The following is a 13,945-nucleotide window of genomic DNA, read 5'->3' on the forward strand; positions in this document are numbered from 1 at the left end:
TCCACCCTAAAGCATCCCTGACAGATGCTTGTCCAGCTGCCTCAGAAGCAAGCCCCGCTCAGGCCACTGGGGTTTACTCACTAAAGTTTGCAGTCTCGAGTCTCTTACAGGCTACATAGGATCCAACGTGTCCTACTTAGAGTAGACCCATTGAAACGAGTGGGATTTAGTTAGCCGTGACTTACGGTGGGTTTCCCCCGTACACGCTCTCTCTTGAGGCTGCAGTCCCAGACGCACTTACTTGGGAGTAAATCCCATTGAACTCAGTACACCTTGTTTCTGAGTAGACATGGATAGGATTGCACTTAAGAGAACGTCCACTTTCAGTTAACATAAATAATCTGCTCTTTTTAAAAAGAAAATCTGCATAGGTCAGATTTTTTTAGTAGAGTTTTGGCTAGTGGGGGGTATAGAAATGTAATAAATACTTCTACGGAATTCACTACCACAAGTTGTAGTGAACCGCCCAGAGAGCTTCGGCTATTGGGCGGTATAAAAATGTAATAAATAATCTGGAGGCTTTAAAAGTGGGTTGGATACATTCCTGCAGGAATATCAATAGCTATGTACTAACTCCAGAATCAGGCAGTAAACCAGTTGCTGAGGACATGGGTGGGAGGGTGCTGTTGCACCATGTCCTGCTTCGTTGGTCCCTGGCCGACAGCTGGTTGGCCACTGTATGAACAGAGTGATGGACTAGATGGACCCTTGGTGTGATCCAGCATGGCTCTTGTTATGTTCTTACGTTGGTCTTCAGTGGGGTGGTTGAGACAACACACACACACACTCAGCACCACTTTTTCCTTTTTGTTAACAGCACAATCCTAAACATCTTTACTCAGAAGCAAGTCACACTGAGTTTACTGGGACTTACTCCCAGGAAAGTGTTACAGGGTTGCAAACTAGGCTCTCTGGGAACTGAAGAGGAGGAGGAAATCAAGTTATGCTATAGTATATAAGAACTTGAGGGCCTTGTTAGATCTGACCAAGGGTCCAATTTACCCAGCGTTCTGTTCACACAGTGGCCAACCAGATGTTGACAAGGAAACCACAAGCAGAACAAGAGTGCAACAGCACCATCACACCCATGTTCCCCAGCAACTGGTGTATATAGGCTTACTGTCTCTGCTGTATACCTGAGTAGGTGCTTATAGGATTACACTGTTAATTTCTTTAAATAATGATGCTATACTTTCCCCTTTCCTCTATGACCTATAGTTTTAAGTGGTAATACATTTCCAAATTATAAAATATCAAGAGTAGGAAAGTCTTGTAGACCAGGCTGCAGTTAATTATCCAAAGTATTGTCATAAAGTTAAGAACATAAGAGCAGAGCGGGATCACACCAAAGGCCTATCGTGACAATGGGTCTTGACAGCTTTATCTTCCATGAGCTTGTCTAAGGGTGCAATCCTATGCATGTTTAGACGGGGGGGGGGGGGGGGGGGGGAATTGACTCCCAGCATGGCTGATTAGGGAATATTGGGAGTAGGGCTTTTCATTTGTTTGAACATGCATAGAATTCTGCCCTAATCCCCTTTAGTTGTTAAAAGGCACAGGAACCCTGCCAGAAAAATACATGTGGCAGCCCATGAATCTCTTTGTTTGCTGAGCAGGCTGTGGGGTCAGGCTAACCCTGTGCATGTCAGCTCAGATATGTCCCACCACATTCAGTGGGACTATTTCCTAGATAAATGTGTACAGTATTCTTAGTCTAAACCTATTTATTAGAGAAGTGAATCACTATGAACAAGATCCGAACAAAAGTTACACCTGTTCAAAACCCATTGATTTCCATTTGTAGAGAGGGAGCCAGTTAAAACTTATACCACAGTAAATTTCTTAAGGGTGAAATCCTATGCATGTTTAGACAGAAAAAGTCCTACAATTCCCAGCATTCCCCATGGCAAGCTGGGTATCACTGGGAGTTGTAGGACTTTTCTGTCTAAACATGAATAGGAGTTCACCCTTAACAAATTTACAGTTGCTATTGCTGTCTCCTTCAAGGACCACTATTAGAGAAGTGAATCACTATGAACATGATCCAATCAAAAGCTGCACGTATTCAAAACCCATTGATTTCCATTTTTAGAAAGGGAGCCAGTTAAAACTTACACCACAGTAAATTTGTTAAGGGCGAAATCCAATGCAGGTTTAGACAGGGGGTGGGGCAAGTCCTACAATTCCCCAGGCAGCATTCCCTAAGTCTTCCAGGTGCTACTAGAGTTATCTACTTTTTTCAATAAAACAGCAAGTCATGTTTGGAATAATCACATATTCTTCCTCTGTTTACCCATGCCTCCATTTCGTACTTTCCCTGTTTTCCTGTTGTTTACAATTTTAGATTGTAAGCCCTTCTGGAACCTGTCATACCTGTTCTTTGTAAAGCACCAGGTACATAGATTGTGCTAAATTTAGCCCAATCCTATATCATGTTTTTATATTGTTTTATACTTTGAATGGTTTTAGTTTTTGTGAACCGCCCAGGGAACTATTTTATACCGCTATTGGGCGGTATAAAAATGCAATAAATAAAATCAATTAATCAATGAGACCACATAAAGCAATCTTATCTAGGGTGGCCATATGAAAAGGATACAGGGCTCCTGTATCTTTAACAGTTGTATTGAAAAGGGAATTTCAGCAGGGGTCATTTGTATATATGGGGAACCTAGTGGAATTTCCTCTTCATCACAACAGTTAAAGCTGCAGGAGCCCTGCCCTCTTTTAAATCTGGTCACTCTAGTATAGCTCCTGGACTTTAACTGCTGTGATGAAGAGGGAATTTCACCAGGTTCTCCATATATACAAATGACACCTGCTGAAATTCCCTTTTCTATGCCACTGTTAAAGATACAGGAGCCCTGCCCTCCTTTTCATAGGGTCACCCTAGTCTTATCGATTTCAATACAATTTGAAACCCCCTAAGTAAGGGCGCTATTCGCCCGTTGCTTGGGGGATAGAAGTCCATTAAAGTATCATTGGGGTTTACCTCTGAGCAAACATGCATAAAATAGTCTAAATTGTGTTTAACTTCGGGTGCAGCGTTCTCATTGAGATTTTGAGCGTGCAGTCCGATCATCAGAGGTCTAGAAACAAAGCCCTATGAAGGGAGACTGAAAGAACTGGGCATGTTTAGCCTGGAGAAGAGAAGATTGAAGGGAGACATGATAGCACTCTTCAAATACTTAAAAGGTTGTCACACAGGAGGGCCAGGATCTCTTCTCGATCCTCCCAGAGTGCAGGACACGGAATAACGGGCTCAAGTTAAAGGAAGCCAGATTCCGGCTGGACATCAGGAAAAACTTCCTGACTGTTAGAGCAGTGCGACGGTGGAATCAGCTACCTAGGGAGGTTGTGGGCTCTCCCACACTAGAGGCATTTAAGAGGCAGCTGGACAACCATCTGTCAGGTATGCTTTAGGGTGGATTCCTGCATTGAGCAGGGGGTTGGACTCGATGGCCTTTTAGGCCCCTTCCAACTCTGCTATTCTATGATTCTATGATGACTCCGAAATAAATCGCACGCTGTGCTCAGTGGGACTTAACACTCAGGAAACTATTGTATAGGTTCGCAGCCTCATATTTATTTAAAATGCAATCCGATGCGTACCTATCCAGGAGTAAAATCCACTGAGTTCAATGGGTACTGAAAACTACTCCTTACATTGCAATCCTCTTTTGCACGCACCCCTTTCAAGCGACCCGCCCCCATTCGAATGATAGGCTATTCGCTTGACCGGCCAATGCAACGGACCACCCACGCTACAAGTTAGCGCATGCGCGTCAAGCCAGCTGCGCTCTCCTCACTCCTTGCCGCCCCAGGCAACCAGGCAGCCAATCAGCGGCGGGACCACGTTGCTAAGGTGTAGCGTCCCGGAGGGAGGTGGGAAGATGGCGGACTCCAGGCCCGGCTCTTACTGCGGGCGAGTGGGAGAGCAGCGGCGAAACGGTGAGGGCCGGGCGGGGGCAGCTTCCCTTGCAAGGCCTGCTGGCCCCTTGGCTCTGGACGAGGGCGAGTCTGTGAATAGCTGCGAGCTGTGAGAGCGAAGGCAGAAGCAGACTGTTATTCATCCTCTTATAGAATCACAGAATCGTAGAGTTGGAAGGGTCCCTAAGGCCATCTAGTCCAACCCCCTGCTCAATGCAGGAATCCACCCTAAAGCATCCCTGACAGAGGGTTGTCCAGCTGCCTCTTGAAGGCCTCTAGTGGGGGATACTCATAGACTCATAGAATAGCAGAGTTGGAAGGGGCCTACAAGGCCATCTAGTCCAACCCCCTGCTCAATGCAGGAATCCACCCTAAAGCATCCCTGACAGAGGGTTGTCCAGCTGCCTCTTGAAGGCCTCTAGTGGGGGATACTCATAGACTCATAGAATAGCAGAGTTGGAAGGGGCCTACAAGGCCATCTAGTCCAACCCCCTGCTCAATGCAGGAATCCACCCTAAAGCATCCCTGACAGAGGGTTGTCCAGCTGCCTCTTGAAGGCCTCTAGTGGGGGATACTCATAGACTCATAGAATAGCAGAGTTGGAAGGGGCCTACAAGGCCATCTAGTCCAACCCCCTGCTCAATGCAGGAATCCACCCTAAAGCATCCCTGACAGAGGGTTGTCCAGCTGCCTCTTGAAGGCCTCTAGTGGGGGATACTCATAGACTCATAGAATAGCAGAGTTGGAAGGGGCCTACAAGGCCATCTAGTCCAACCCCCTGCTCAATGCAGGAATCCACCCTAAAGCATCCCTGACAGAGGGTTGTCCAGCTGCCTCTTGAAGGCCTCTAGTGGGGGATACTCATAGACTCATAGAATAGCAGAGTTGGAAGGGGCCTACAAGGCCATCTAGTCCAACCCCCTGCTCAATGCAGGAATCCACCCTAAAGCATCCCTGACAGAGGGTTGTCCAGCTGCCTCTTGAAGGCCTCTAGTGTGGGATACTCATAGACTCATAGAATAGCAGAGTTGGAAGGGGCCTACAAGGCCATCTAGTCCAACCCCCTGCTCAATGCAGGAATCCACCCTAAAGCATCCCTGACAGAGGGTTGTCCAGCTGCCTCTTGAAGGCCTCTAGTGGGGGATACTCATAGAATCATAGACTCATAGAATAGCAGAGTTGGAAGGGGCCTACAAGGCCATCTAGTCCAACCCCCTGCTCAATGCAGGAATCCACCTTAAAGCATCCCTGACAGATGCTTGTCCAGCTGCCTCTTGAATGACTCTAGTGTGGGAGAGCCCACAACCTCCCTAGGTAACTGGTTCCATTGTCGTACTGCTCTAACAGTCAGGAAGTTTTTCCTGATGTCCAGCCGGATGTTAAGTGGTACATGTCTGCTGTGTGCCATGTTACAGGGTTGGGGAGTTCTTCAATGAATAGAAGCCGCCCCTTTGGACATCAAAACTATTATTATTATTATTATTATTATTATTTATTTATTTATTTATATAGCACCATCAATGTACATGGTGCTGTACAGAGTAAAACAATAAAATAGCAAGACCCTGCCGCATAGGCTTACATTCTAATAAAATCATAATAAAACAATAAGGAGGGGAAGAGAATGCACCAAACAGGCAGAGGGTAGAGTAAAACTAACAGTATAAAAGTCAGAACAAAATCAAGTTTTAAAAGCTTTAGGGAAAAGAAAAGTTTTTAGCTGAGCTTTAAAAGCTGCGATTGAACTTGTAGTTCTCAAATGTTCTGGAAGAGCGTTCCAGGCGTAAGGGTTTAAACTCAGTTTAAAACATTTTTTGCGTGTATTGGTTCTTTATGAATCTGATATAGTGGAATTGTTGACCAAAGTTAAATCAAACAGTTTATGTTCCCTTTTCAGGGAGAACCTACCAAGTGGGTTGTTTTCTTAATATTAGAAACCTTCATGGACAGAAATATTAGAACCACCATGAACCAAAGCTTATTGTTATTATTATTTTAACTCCGCATGTACAGAAGCAGATATTATTAATAATATTCGAACCTCTATATTATTATTATTATTATAACATTATGTTGTTAATAATAATAATGATAGAACCACCATGAACAGAAGCAGGTTGTTGTTGTTAGAATCTTCATGTACTGAAGCAAATTTATTATTATTATCTCCATGTAGAAAAACAGATTTATTATTATTATTATTGTTGTTGGTATTATTATTATTAGAAGCTCCATGAACAGAAGCATATAGCGTCAGCTATTGGGCAGTATAGAAATGCAATTAATAATAATAATAATTTATTAATAATAGAACCGCAATGAACAGAAACAGATTATTATTATTATTATTATTATTATTATTAGAATTACCATGAACAGGAAGCAGATTATTATTATTACCTCCTTGTACAGAAGCATCTTATTATTATTATTATTACCTCCGTGTACAGAAGCATCTTATTATTATTATTAGAACCTCCATGTTCATAGGCAAGCTCTTATTATTATTATTATTATTATTATTATCATCAAGAGTATTTATATACCACTTCTCATTGAACAAATCCTCACGTAGTTTACAAAGCAATACAAAAATACACAAAAAATGCAGGATATAATTGTAACAAGTAAAATAAATGTAGGCCTTGAAACACAACAACCTGAACCCTCAGAGGCCCGCTGTGAACTTTTCAGGACACTTTTTAGACAAAATCATTCGTATTCGTGCCAACTTGGGTGCCATTTTTTGCCAGCTTCTGATATGGAGGGGGCTTGTGCACCATCTAGTCGTGTTATTGATACCTTTCAGCTTGTACAGCCTTAGGATGCGTACAAACTCCTTGGAGGACTGAGGCCTACTACTTGTCCTTTAGATGCTTGTCCATCCTGGCTTTTGAAATCCAGTTCTACTATTCTACTATTCTATGATTCTATGGTCCATCTAACCTAGCAATTACTGCCTACTACTTGTCCTTTAGATGCTTGTCCATCCTGGCTTTTGAAATCCAGTTCTACTATTCTACTATTCTATGATTCTATGGTCCATCTAACCTAGCAATTACTGCCTACTACTTGTCCTTTAGATGCTTGTCCATCCTGGCTTTTGAAATCCAGTTCTACTATTCTATGATTCTATGGTCCATCTAACCTAGCAATTACTGCCTACTGCCTTTCTCTTCTCCCAGGCATTTTTAACAGCATTTTAACAGCATTTAACAACGTTAAGTTTGTTTTTAATGGACCCCACAATTGTTGTTTTTAAATGGATACTGTTGTTTTTATACTGTTTTTTATGTGTGTGTGTGTGTGTTTTTTAAATTGTATACTTTTAATGTTTACTATTTTTAAATGTTGTAAACCACCCAGAGAGCTTCGGCTGTGGGGCGGTATATAAATGTAATTAAATAAATAAATAAATAAATAAATACTCTGGCTAGTAGCAAGTCTCTAGGTTCTCACACAGAGGAAGGTCTTTCCTGGCATCTGCTACGTGACACTTTCAACGAGATGCTGGGAATTGGAATCATAGAATAGTAGAGTTGGAAGGGGCCTATGAGGCCATCGACTCCAACCCCCTGCTCAATGCAGGAAACCACCCTAAAGCATCCCTGACAGATGGTTGTCCAGCTGCCTCTTGAAGGCCTCTAGTGTGGGTGAGCCCACAACCTTCCTAGGTAACTGATTCCATTGTTGTACTGCTCTAACAGGAAGTTTTTTTCCTGATGTCCAGCTGGAATCTGGCTTCCTTTAACTTGAGCCCGTTATTCCGTGTCCTGCACTCTGGGAGGATCGAGAAGAGATCCTGGCCCTCCTCTGTGTGACAACCTTTTAAGTGTTTGAAGAGTGCTCTCATGTCTCCCCTCAATTTTCTCTTCTCCAGGCTAAACATGCCCAGTTCTTTCAGTCTCTCCTCATAGGGTTTTGTTTCCAGACCCCTGATCATCCTCCTTGCCCTCCTCTGAATTCCCTCCAGCTTGTCTGCATCCGTCTTGAAGTGTGGTGCCCTTCTGCATGCAAAGCATGTACTCTACCACTAAGCTATAATCCCTCTTCTCATACAACAAAGAGCCTTGTAGCACCTTAAAGTTTAACAAATGTATTGTGGCATAAGCTTTCATAGATCATAGCCCACATTATCAGATGCATGGAGCATTATGGAGAGTTGCTGCAGCATGGAGTCACCCAATGCAACTGGTTTGCAGCAGGTTCAGGACTGGCAAAAGAATGTTATTTTTATAAATAAAAGAATGTTATTTACACAGTGTGTAACTAACTTGTATCATTTGCTGCCACAAATTGACACTGGCTTAGGAAGTTTACGAAAAGTGTGTCTTATTGTTGTGTTTCTTTTGCCTTTAGGTTATGGGCGTTATGTTTATCCGAATTCTTTTTTCCAATACGAAGGAGAATGGAAACAAGGAAAAAAACATGGTAAGGGAAATAAACTTTGTCCTCCATCAGTGTGACTCTTTCCCATCTAACTTCGCAGGAGATGTTCTTAAACATTACAAGTGGGACCTGCAACAAAATGTTGCAGTGTGGTACTCCGTTCAGTGTTCCAGCTGTGCCGTCTTCCAGGCTAATCCATTCCATCCCGCTCATTCACATTTTCTGTCCCCACCCCACCCCACCCCACCCCACCCAAACCAAACCAAACCCTGCTTACAACAAATACTGAGCTATTTATTTATTGCTTGCATTTCTATACTGCCCAATAGCTGAAGCTCACTGGATGATTTACAACAATTGCAACCATTCCGGCATTCTATGGCCACGGAGCATGCTCAGTCATCATTAGTCTCTTTGGGGATTTTTTGCACCCTTTTAATTTTTTCTCCTAAACATTCCGAAAGATATTTTGTACTTCTGCAAATCTTGGGGTTCCCTGGCGATGCTGAGACCGTTTTCTTGTTTCTCAGCAGCCCCGTTTTGGTTACAATCCTGTTGGCACACAGCAACTGAGTATGCTATTAGAAAGGGAGTGACAGCTAAAATGATATAGGTATCACTTTTCTAATGTTTGTGAGAAATCTGTAACGTGGAGCCATGGGCTTGCATGGGGGGTGAGGGTGTCTAAAAAATGCTGAGAGCCCAATCCAACAGATATCTACTCGGAAGTAAGTGCCACTGTGCTCAATGGAACATCCTCTCATTTAGCTAGTCCATTTATCAAACACCCATAAGAAATTAGCTTAGATTACACACACACACACACACACACAAAGCAATATTAAAAGTGTTGATGTACTGCATTATTTTATGTAAGTTGTCTTGGGGGAACTAAATAAATAAAGTATTAAATTTTCTTTCTAAATGATACTACTTAAAGCTCCATCACACCGGGGGTTAACACACTCCCTACCTTTGTGTTTTCAATCCTCAGTTACTTCCTCTTTTCAAAAGAGGAAGTACACAACGACCACGAGGCCCATTGAGTCTGCACTCAATGGGCCTCGTGGTTGTTGCGTTAACCCCCGGTGTAATGGAGGAGTGGACATGATACTTACTAAGCTTTCAAGGCACTTCACTTGCATTATCTCTGGGATCCTTAGACCAACTTTGCAAGGCAGACCAGGACTGTTACCCCCATGTTACAGACAGGAGGCTGTTAGCCACTATGCCGTAGCTCTTCTCAAAGGTGTAATGGTTACAAGTATATTATTTATATTTATTATGTTTAAATTTTTATTCCACATTTTCTTCAAGGGGGTTTGGGCAGTGTACATGGGTTCCCCTCCACAGACACACCTGCTCTTATTTTTGTATCCTTACGGCGATCTTGTGAGGTAGGCTAGGTGGCGAAGTAGTGACTGACCCAAGGTCACCCAATGAATTCCATGGCTGAGCAAGCTCTGAAGTACCTAAAACCATATTATCCTTCGCTTGGGCATATTTCAATAGAGGCTTAGCCTATTCAAAGTGTTGGTCATCACCTTTAAAGCCCTACATGGTTTGGGTCCAGGCTACCTACGGGATGGCCTTCTCCTGTACAATCCGCTTTGTACACTCAGATCCTTTGGGGAGGACTTACTTCAGGAAGCCAAAACTAGGCTGACAACTGTTACCCTAGAGGTCCTTCCCTTCTGTCTCCCCCAGACTGTGGAATGGCCTGCCGGAGGAGATTTGTCAACTTAACTCTCTCACAGAATTTTAGACAGCCTTAAAGGCTAGCCTCGTGTGGCGCAGAGTGGTAAAGCAGCAGTTACTGCAGCCGAAACTCTCCCCACGGCCTGAGTTCGATCCCAGCGGAAACTGGTTCTCAGGCAGCCGGGTGAGGTCGACTCAGCCTTCCATCCTTCCGAGGTCGGTAAAATGAGCACCCAGCTAGCTGGGGGAAAGGTAATCACGGCCGGGGAAGGCAACGGCAAACCACCCCTCTACAAAGTCTGCCAAGAAAACGTCAGCGAAAGCTGGCGTCCCTCCAAGAGTCAGTAATGACTCAGTGCTTGCACGAGAGGGTCCTTTCCTTTCCTTAAAGACTAGCCTCTTCCAGCAGGCCTACCCAGATAAATTTTAAACCAAGAATTTTACTTGATTGTTATTTTGATATTGTATTTGTTTTATATGCTCTTTTAATTAATTTTATGTATTTGATTTATATTGTTGTATTAATGTTGATCCCCGCCTCCATCCAAAGGGAGAGGCGGGTAAGAAATAAATTATTATTATTATTATTATTATTCATGGTTAGGCCAAGGTTATACATGTCCATTCCAAACTTGGAAGCAGTAACCTCTCCCGAGTAATAACCCAGTCTTGCTGATTGGGGGCTGCTTGCTTCCATATTTCCAAAAAGATAAGATGCATTTGAAGGCAAGGTATTTGTACTGTTGACCATTAGATGGCAGAAGAGTGATAATTGTATACACGTCTTGTATCTGATGAAGTGGAGTCCAATCCACCAAAGTATATGCCAGAGTTGGTTAGTCTTTAAGATGGTACAATGCCGCTTACTTATTGCTGCAGCAGAATAATCTGGATACCCCTCTCTGGAAATTACATGCAGGCATCATATATAGTCAGAGTTCTGAGAGGTTTTGCTGTGCTTGTGACACAGTGGTGTAAAATACTAGACTGACAGTTTTTAAGCAAATTGACTTCTACTGATAAATGCCTATGCAAGACTTCAATTTACACGAGCCTCTTCATCAGGCACCAGATTTAAACGTTCTGCAAACAAGAACAACCGTCTTTACTTCTGAGAAGACTTGTATGGGACTCTACTGTCAATCCCCTTGTCTATTTTGATAGTTTTATCTATTCCACACACGCACACACATAGTCTCCAGTCCGCTGAGTCCTAAAAACCTCTGGGCAATACCTGTTTGTTGCTGAGAATACATTTCTTCCTTCCCTCCTCCCCTCCAGGCCGTGGGAAATTGCTGTTTAAGGATGGAAGTTATTATGAAGGCGAGTTTGCAGATGGAGAAATTACGGGCAATGGATTCAGATACTGGACATCTACAGGTTAGACTTGTGGGTGACTATGCTGGTTAGGGTTGATGCGAGTTGTAGGCTAAAACGCTTGGAGGACTTCAAGTCTGTCCCCTCCACCCTCTGTCGTAAGCACTGTGTTGGAACACTAAACAGTGTTCCTGTTTAGTGTTCCATTCAATTAGTCATGCTCTCCTCCAGGATACTCCCCACTGCCCCCCCCCCCCCAACATTCAGTCAGCATTCCATGGCCACTGAGCACATTCAGTCCTCGTTGGGCCATTGTGGGCTCCCCCCCGTCCCTCGTGGATGTTTTCACCAAATTGACTGTACAGCAAACACTGGGACTCTGCTGAGCTTTCAGCACGGGTTCTGCCATCTTGGTTACATAAGCATCGGCACTCACACCTGATAATTGGAAATGAAGGGAATGGTACACTACGGAATGTGGTGATGGTGGTGCAGTCAAAAGGGCCTCTCACCCCCATTGGCTGAGCTGCTTTGAACTTGCTTTGTCATTGGCTAAGTTGCTTTCGTTCAAGAGTTTCTGCCTGCCACTGGCTAAGCTTAGGCAAAGAAGGATTGACTAATCAAGACATTAGGAAAGAATCATAGAATAATACAGTTGGAAAGGGCCTATAAGGCCATCGAGTCCAACCTCCTGCTCAATGCAGGAATCCACCTTAAAGCATCCCTGACAGATGGTTGTCCAGCTGCCTCTTGAATGCCTCCAGTGTGGGAAAGCCCACCACCTCCCTAGGTAACTGGTTCCATTGTCGTACTTCTCTAACAGTGAGGAAGTTTTTCCTGATGTCCAGCCGGAATCTGGCTTCCTGTAACTTCAGCCCGTTATTCCGTGTCCTGCACTCTGGGAGGATCAAGAAGAGATCCTGGCCCATGAAATGGATGTCCCAAGTGTGTGTGTGGGGGGGTGTCTAGAAGAAGAGGATTCCAACAGGGACCTGAAGAAGTCCAGAGGGAGGGTTCTGAGAGGGTAAAGAGAACTGGGCAGTAAAATGGGAAGAGTTGAGGGGAAGACATGGTCAGGAACTCTAAAGGTGAGGAACACTGAAGTTCACAGAGGTTTTAAATAGCCAGGTTAATCCTCGGCTGCATGCATGTAGTTTTAGACATATCAAAAGCTGCCAGTCCATCTAGCCCAGTATTGTCTACTCTGACTAACAGCACTCCTCCAGGGTGTCAGGCAGATTCCTTTCTCATCACCTGTTATGGGAGATCATTTCAACTGGAGGTGCCAAGAACTGAACCTGGGACCTTCTCCATGCAAAGCAAGTGCTCCACTCTAGAATTATTGCTATTCCCTGGGATTATATTTATTTAACATAGGTCTTAGCTAGACCTACGGTTTATCCCTGGGGCGTCCCAGGGTCATCCTTGCCTGCTCCTGGGATCCCCAGTGTGTCATTTACATGAACAGGGATGACCCCGGGATAAACCTTAGGTCTAGCTAAGGCTATAGTCTCATAGGAATCAGTTACTGATGGACCTTTGTTGAACTAGGGTTGCAATCGCTTCATTCCTCCTTGTCCCAAAGTACATCCCAAGAAGCCTTTAAGCCAATGTATAAACGGAGTAAAGATAGGGGAAAAAATCACCCCTCTGTCATTTAAACCAGTTCATTTGATCTGCTTCACATATGGCAATATTCTTACGGGAAGTGCTGCCATGCAGGAATTAATGTCTTGTTTTTGTATAAATAATGACATGTGATTGCATATGCATATGTATTTGCCCCCACTGTGCATACATGTTCTGCAAAGCCGCATGTTGGCTGTGGCTTTTGGACCTGCATCTACTGCTGAAAAGACATTATTTATTTATTTATTACATTTCTATACCGCCCAATAGCCGGAGCTCTCTGGGCGGTTCACAAAAATTAAAAACATTCAAAGTATAAAACAACAGTATAAAACCATAATATAAAATACAATATAAAAGCTCAACCAGATAAAAACAGCAGCATCGTTCATAAAAATTTCGTGTTCAATTCCAGATTTCATTTAATTCCTACATGGACATGTTTTTGCTTAAAGAACTTTTGAAAGACCGTATTCTCCCTTAGGAGCCTGCCCATGCTTTAACATCTTCTGGAGAAGCCCTTCTTTCAGTCCCACCATCTTCACAGGCGCACTTGGTGGGAACATGGGAGAGGGCCTTCTCGGTGGCTGCTCCGGTGCTCTGGAACTCTCTTCCCGGGGAAGCTGGGCTGGCTCCCTCCTTGATGGGCTTTCGGAAGCAGGTTAAAACTTTTTTGTTCCAGCAGGCCTTTGCAGAATAATCTGGCCCTCCATCTATGTTAATGCCTTATAATTTTGTTGTGTATTTTAAACGTTTATGGTTTTGTTCTCCCCCCCCCATGTATGTTTTAAACTTTGTAAGGCCGCCTTGAGGCCCAGCATTGGGCAAAAGGCAGGATACAAATAAATATAACAATAATTATATGTGAAGAGGCCCAAGCAACTTGATCTTAAGTAGGTTTACTTTGAAGTAAGTCTTGCTTAGTTCCGAGGGACTTAGGGCTGTAGCTTGAATTGTATTCCTAGTGCCACGTTCCAGCTGT

The 13,945-nt window shown here is 43.7% G+C and overlaps 1 protein-coding gene across 1 annotated transcript in view; it reads left to right on the top strand.

Moving 5' to 3' along the window:
* Nucleotides 1-3,890: 3,890 nt before the first annotated feature.
* Nucleotides 3,891-13,945, top strand: part of MORN1 (MORN repeat containing 1) — a 215,264-nt gene continuing 205,209 nt past the window's right edge. Inside the window, exons 1-3 of the mRNA XM_063145530.1 lie at nucleotides 3,891-3,951; nucleotides 8,290-8,361; nucleotides 11,299-11,397. Coding sequence (XP_063001600.1) covers nucleotides 3,894-3,951; nucleotides 8,290-8,361; nucleotides 11,299-11,397 — 229 coding nt within the window. The 5' untranslated portion in view covers nucleotides 3,891-3,893. The remainder of the gene's footprint in view (nucleotides 3,952-8,289; nucleotides 8,362-11,298; nucleotides 11,398-13,945) is intronic.

This window comes from Elgaria multicarinata, chromosome 20 (genome assembly GCF_023053635.1).
Source record: "Elgaria multicarinata webbii isolate HBS135686 ecotype San Diego chromosome 20, rElgMul1.1.pri, whole genome shotgun sequence".
NCBI classification, from domain to species: domain Eukaryota; kingdom Metazoa; phylum Chordata; class Lepidosauria; order Squamata; family Anguidae; genus Elgaria; species Elgaria multicarinata.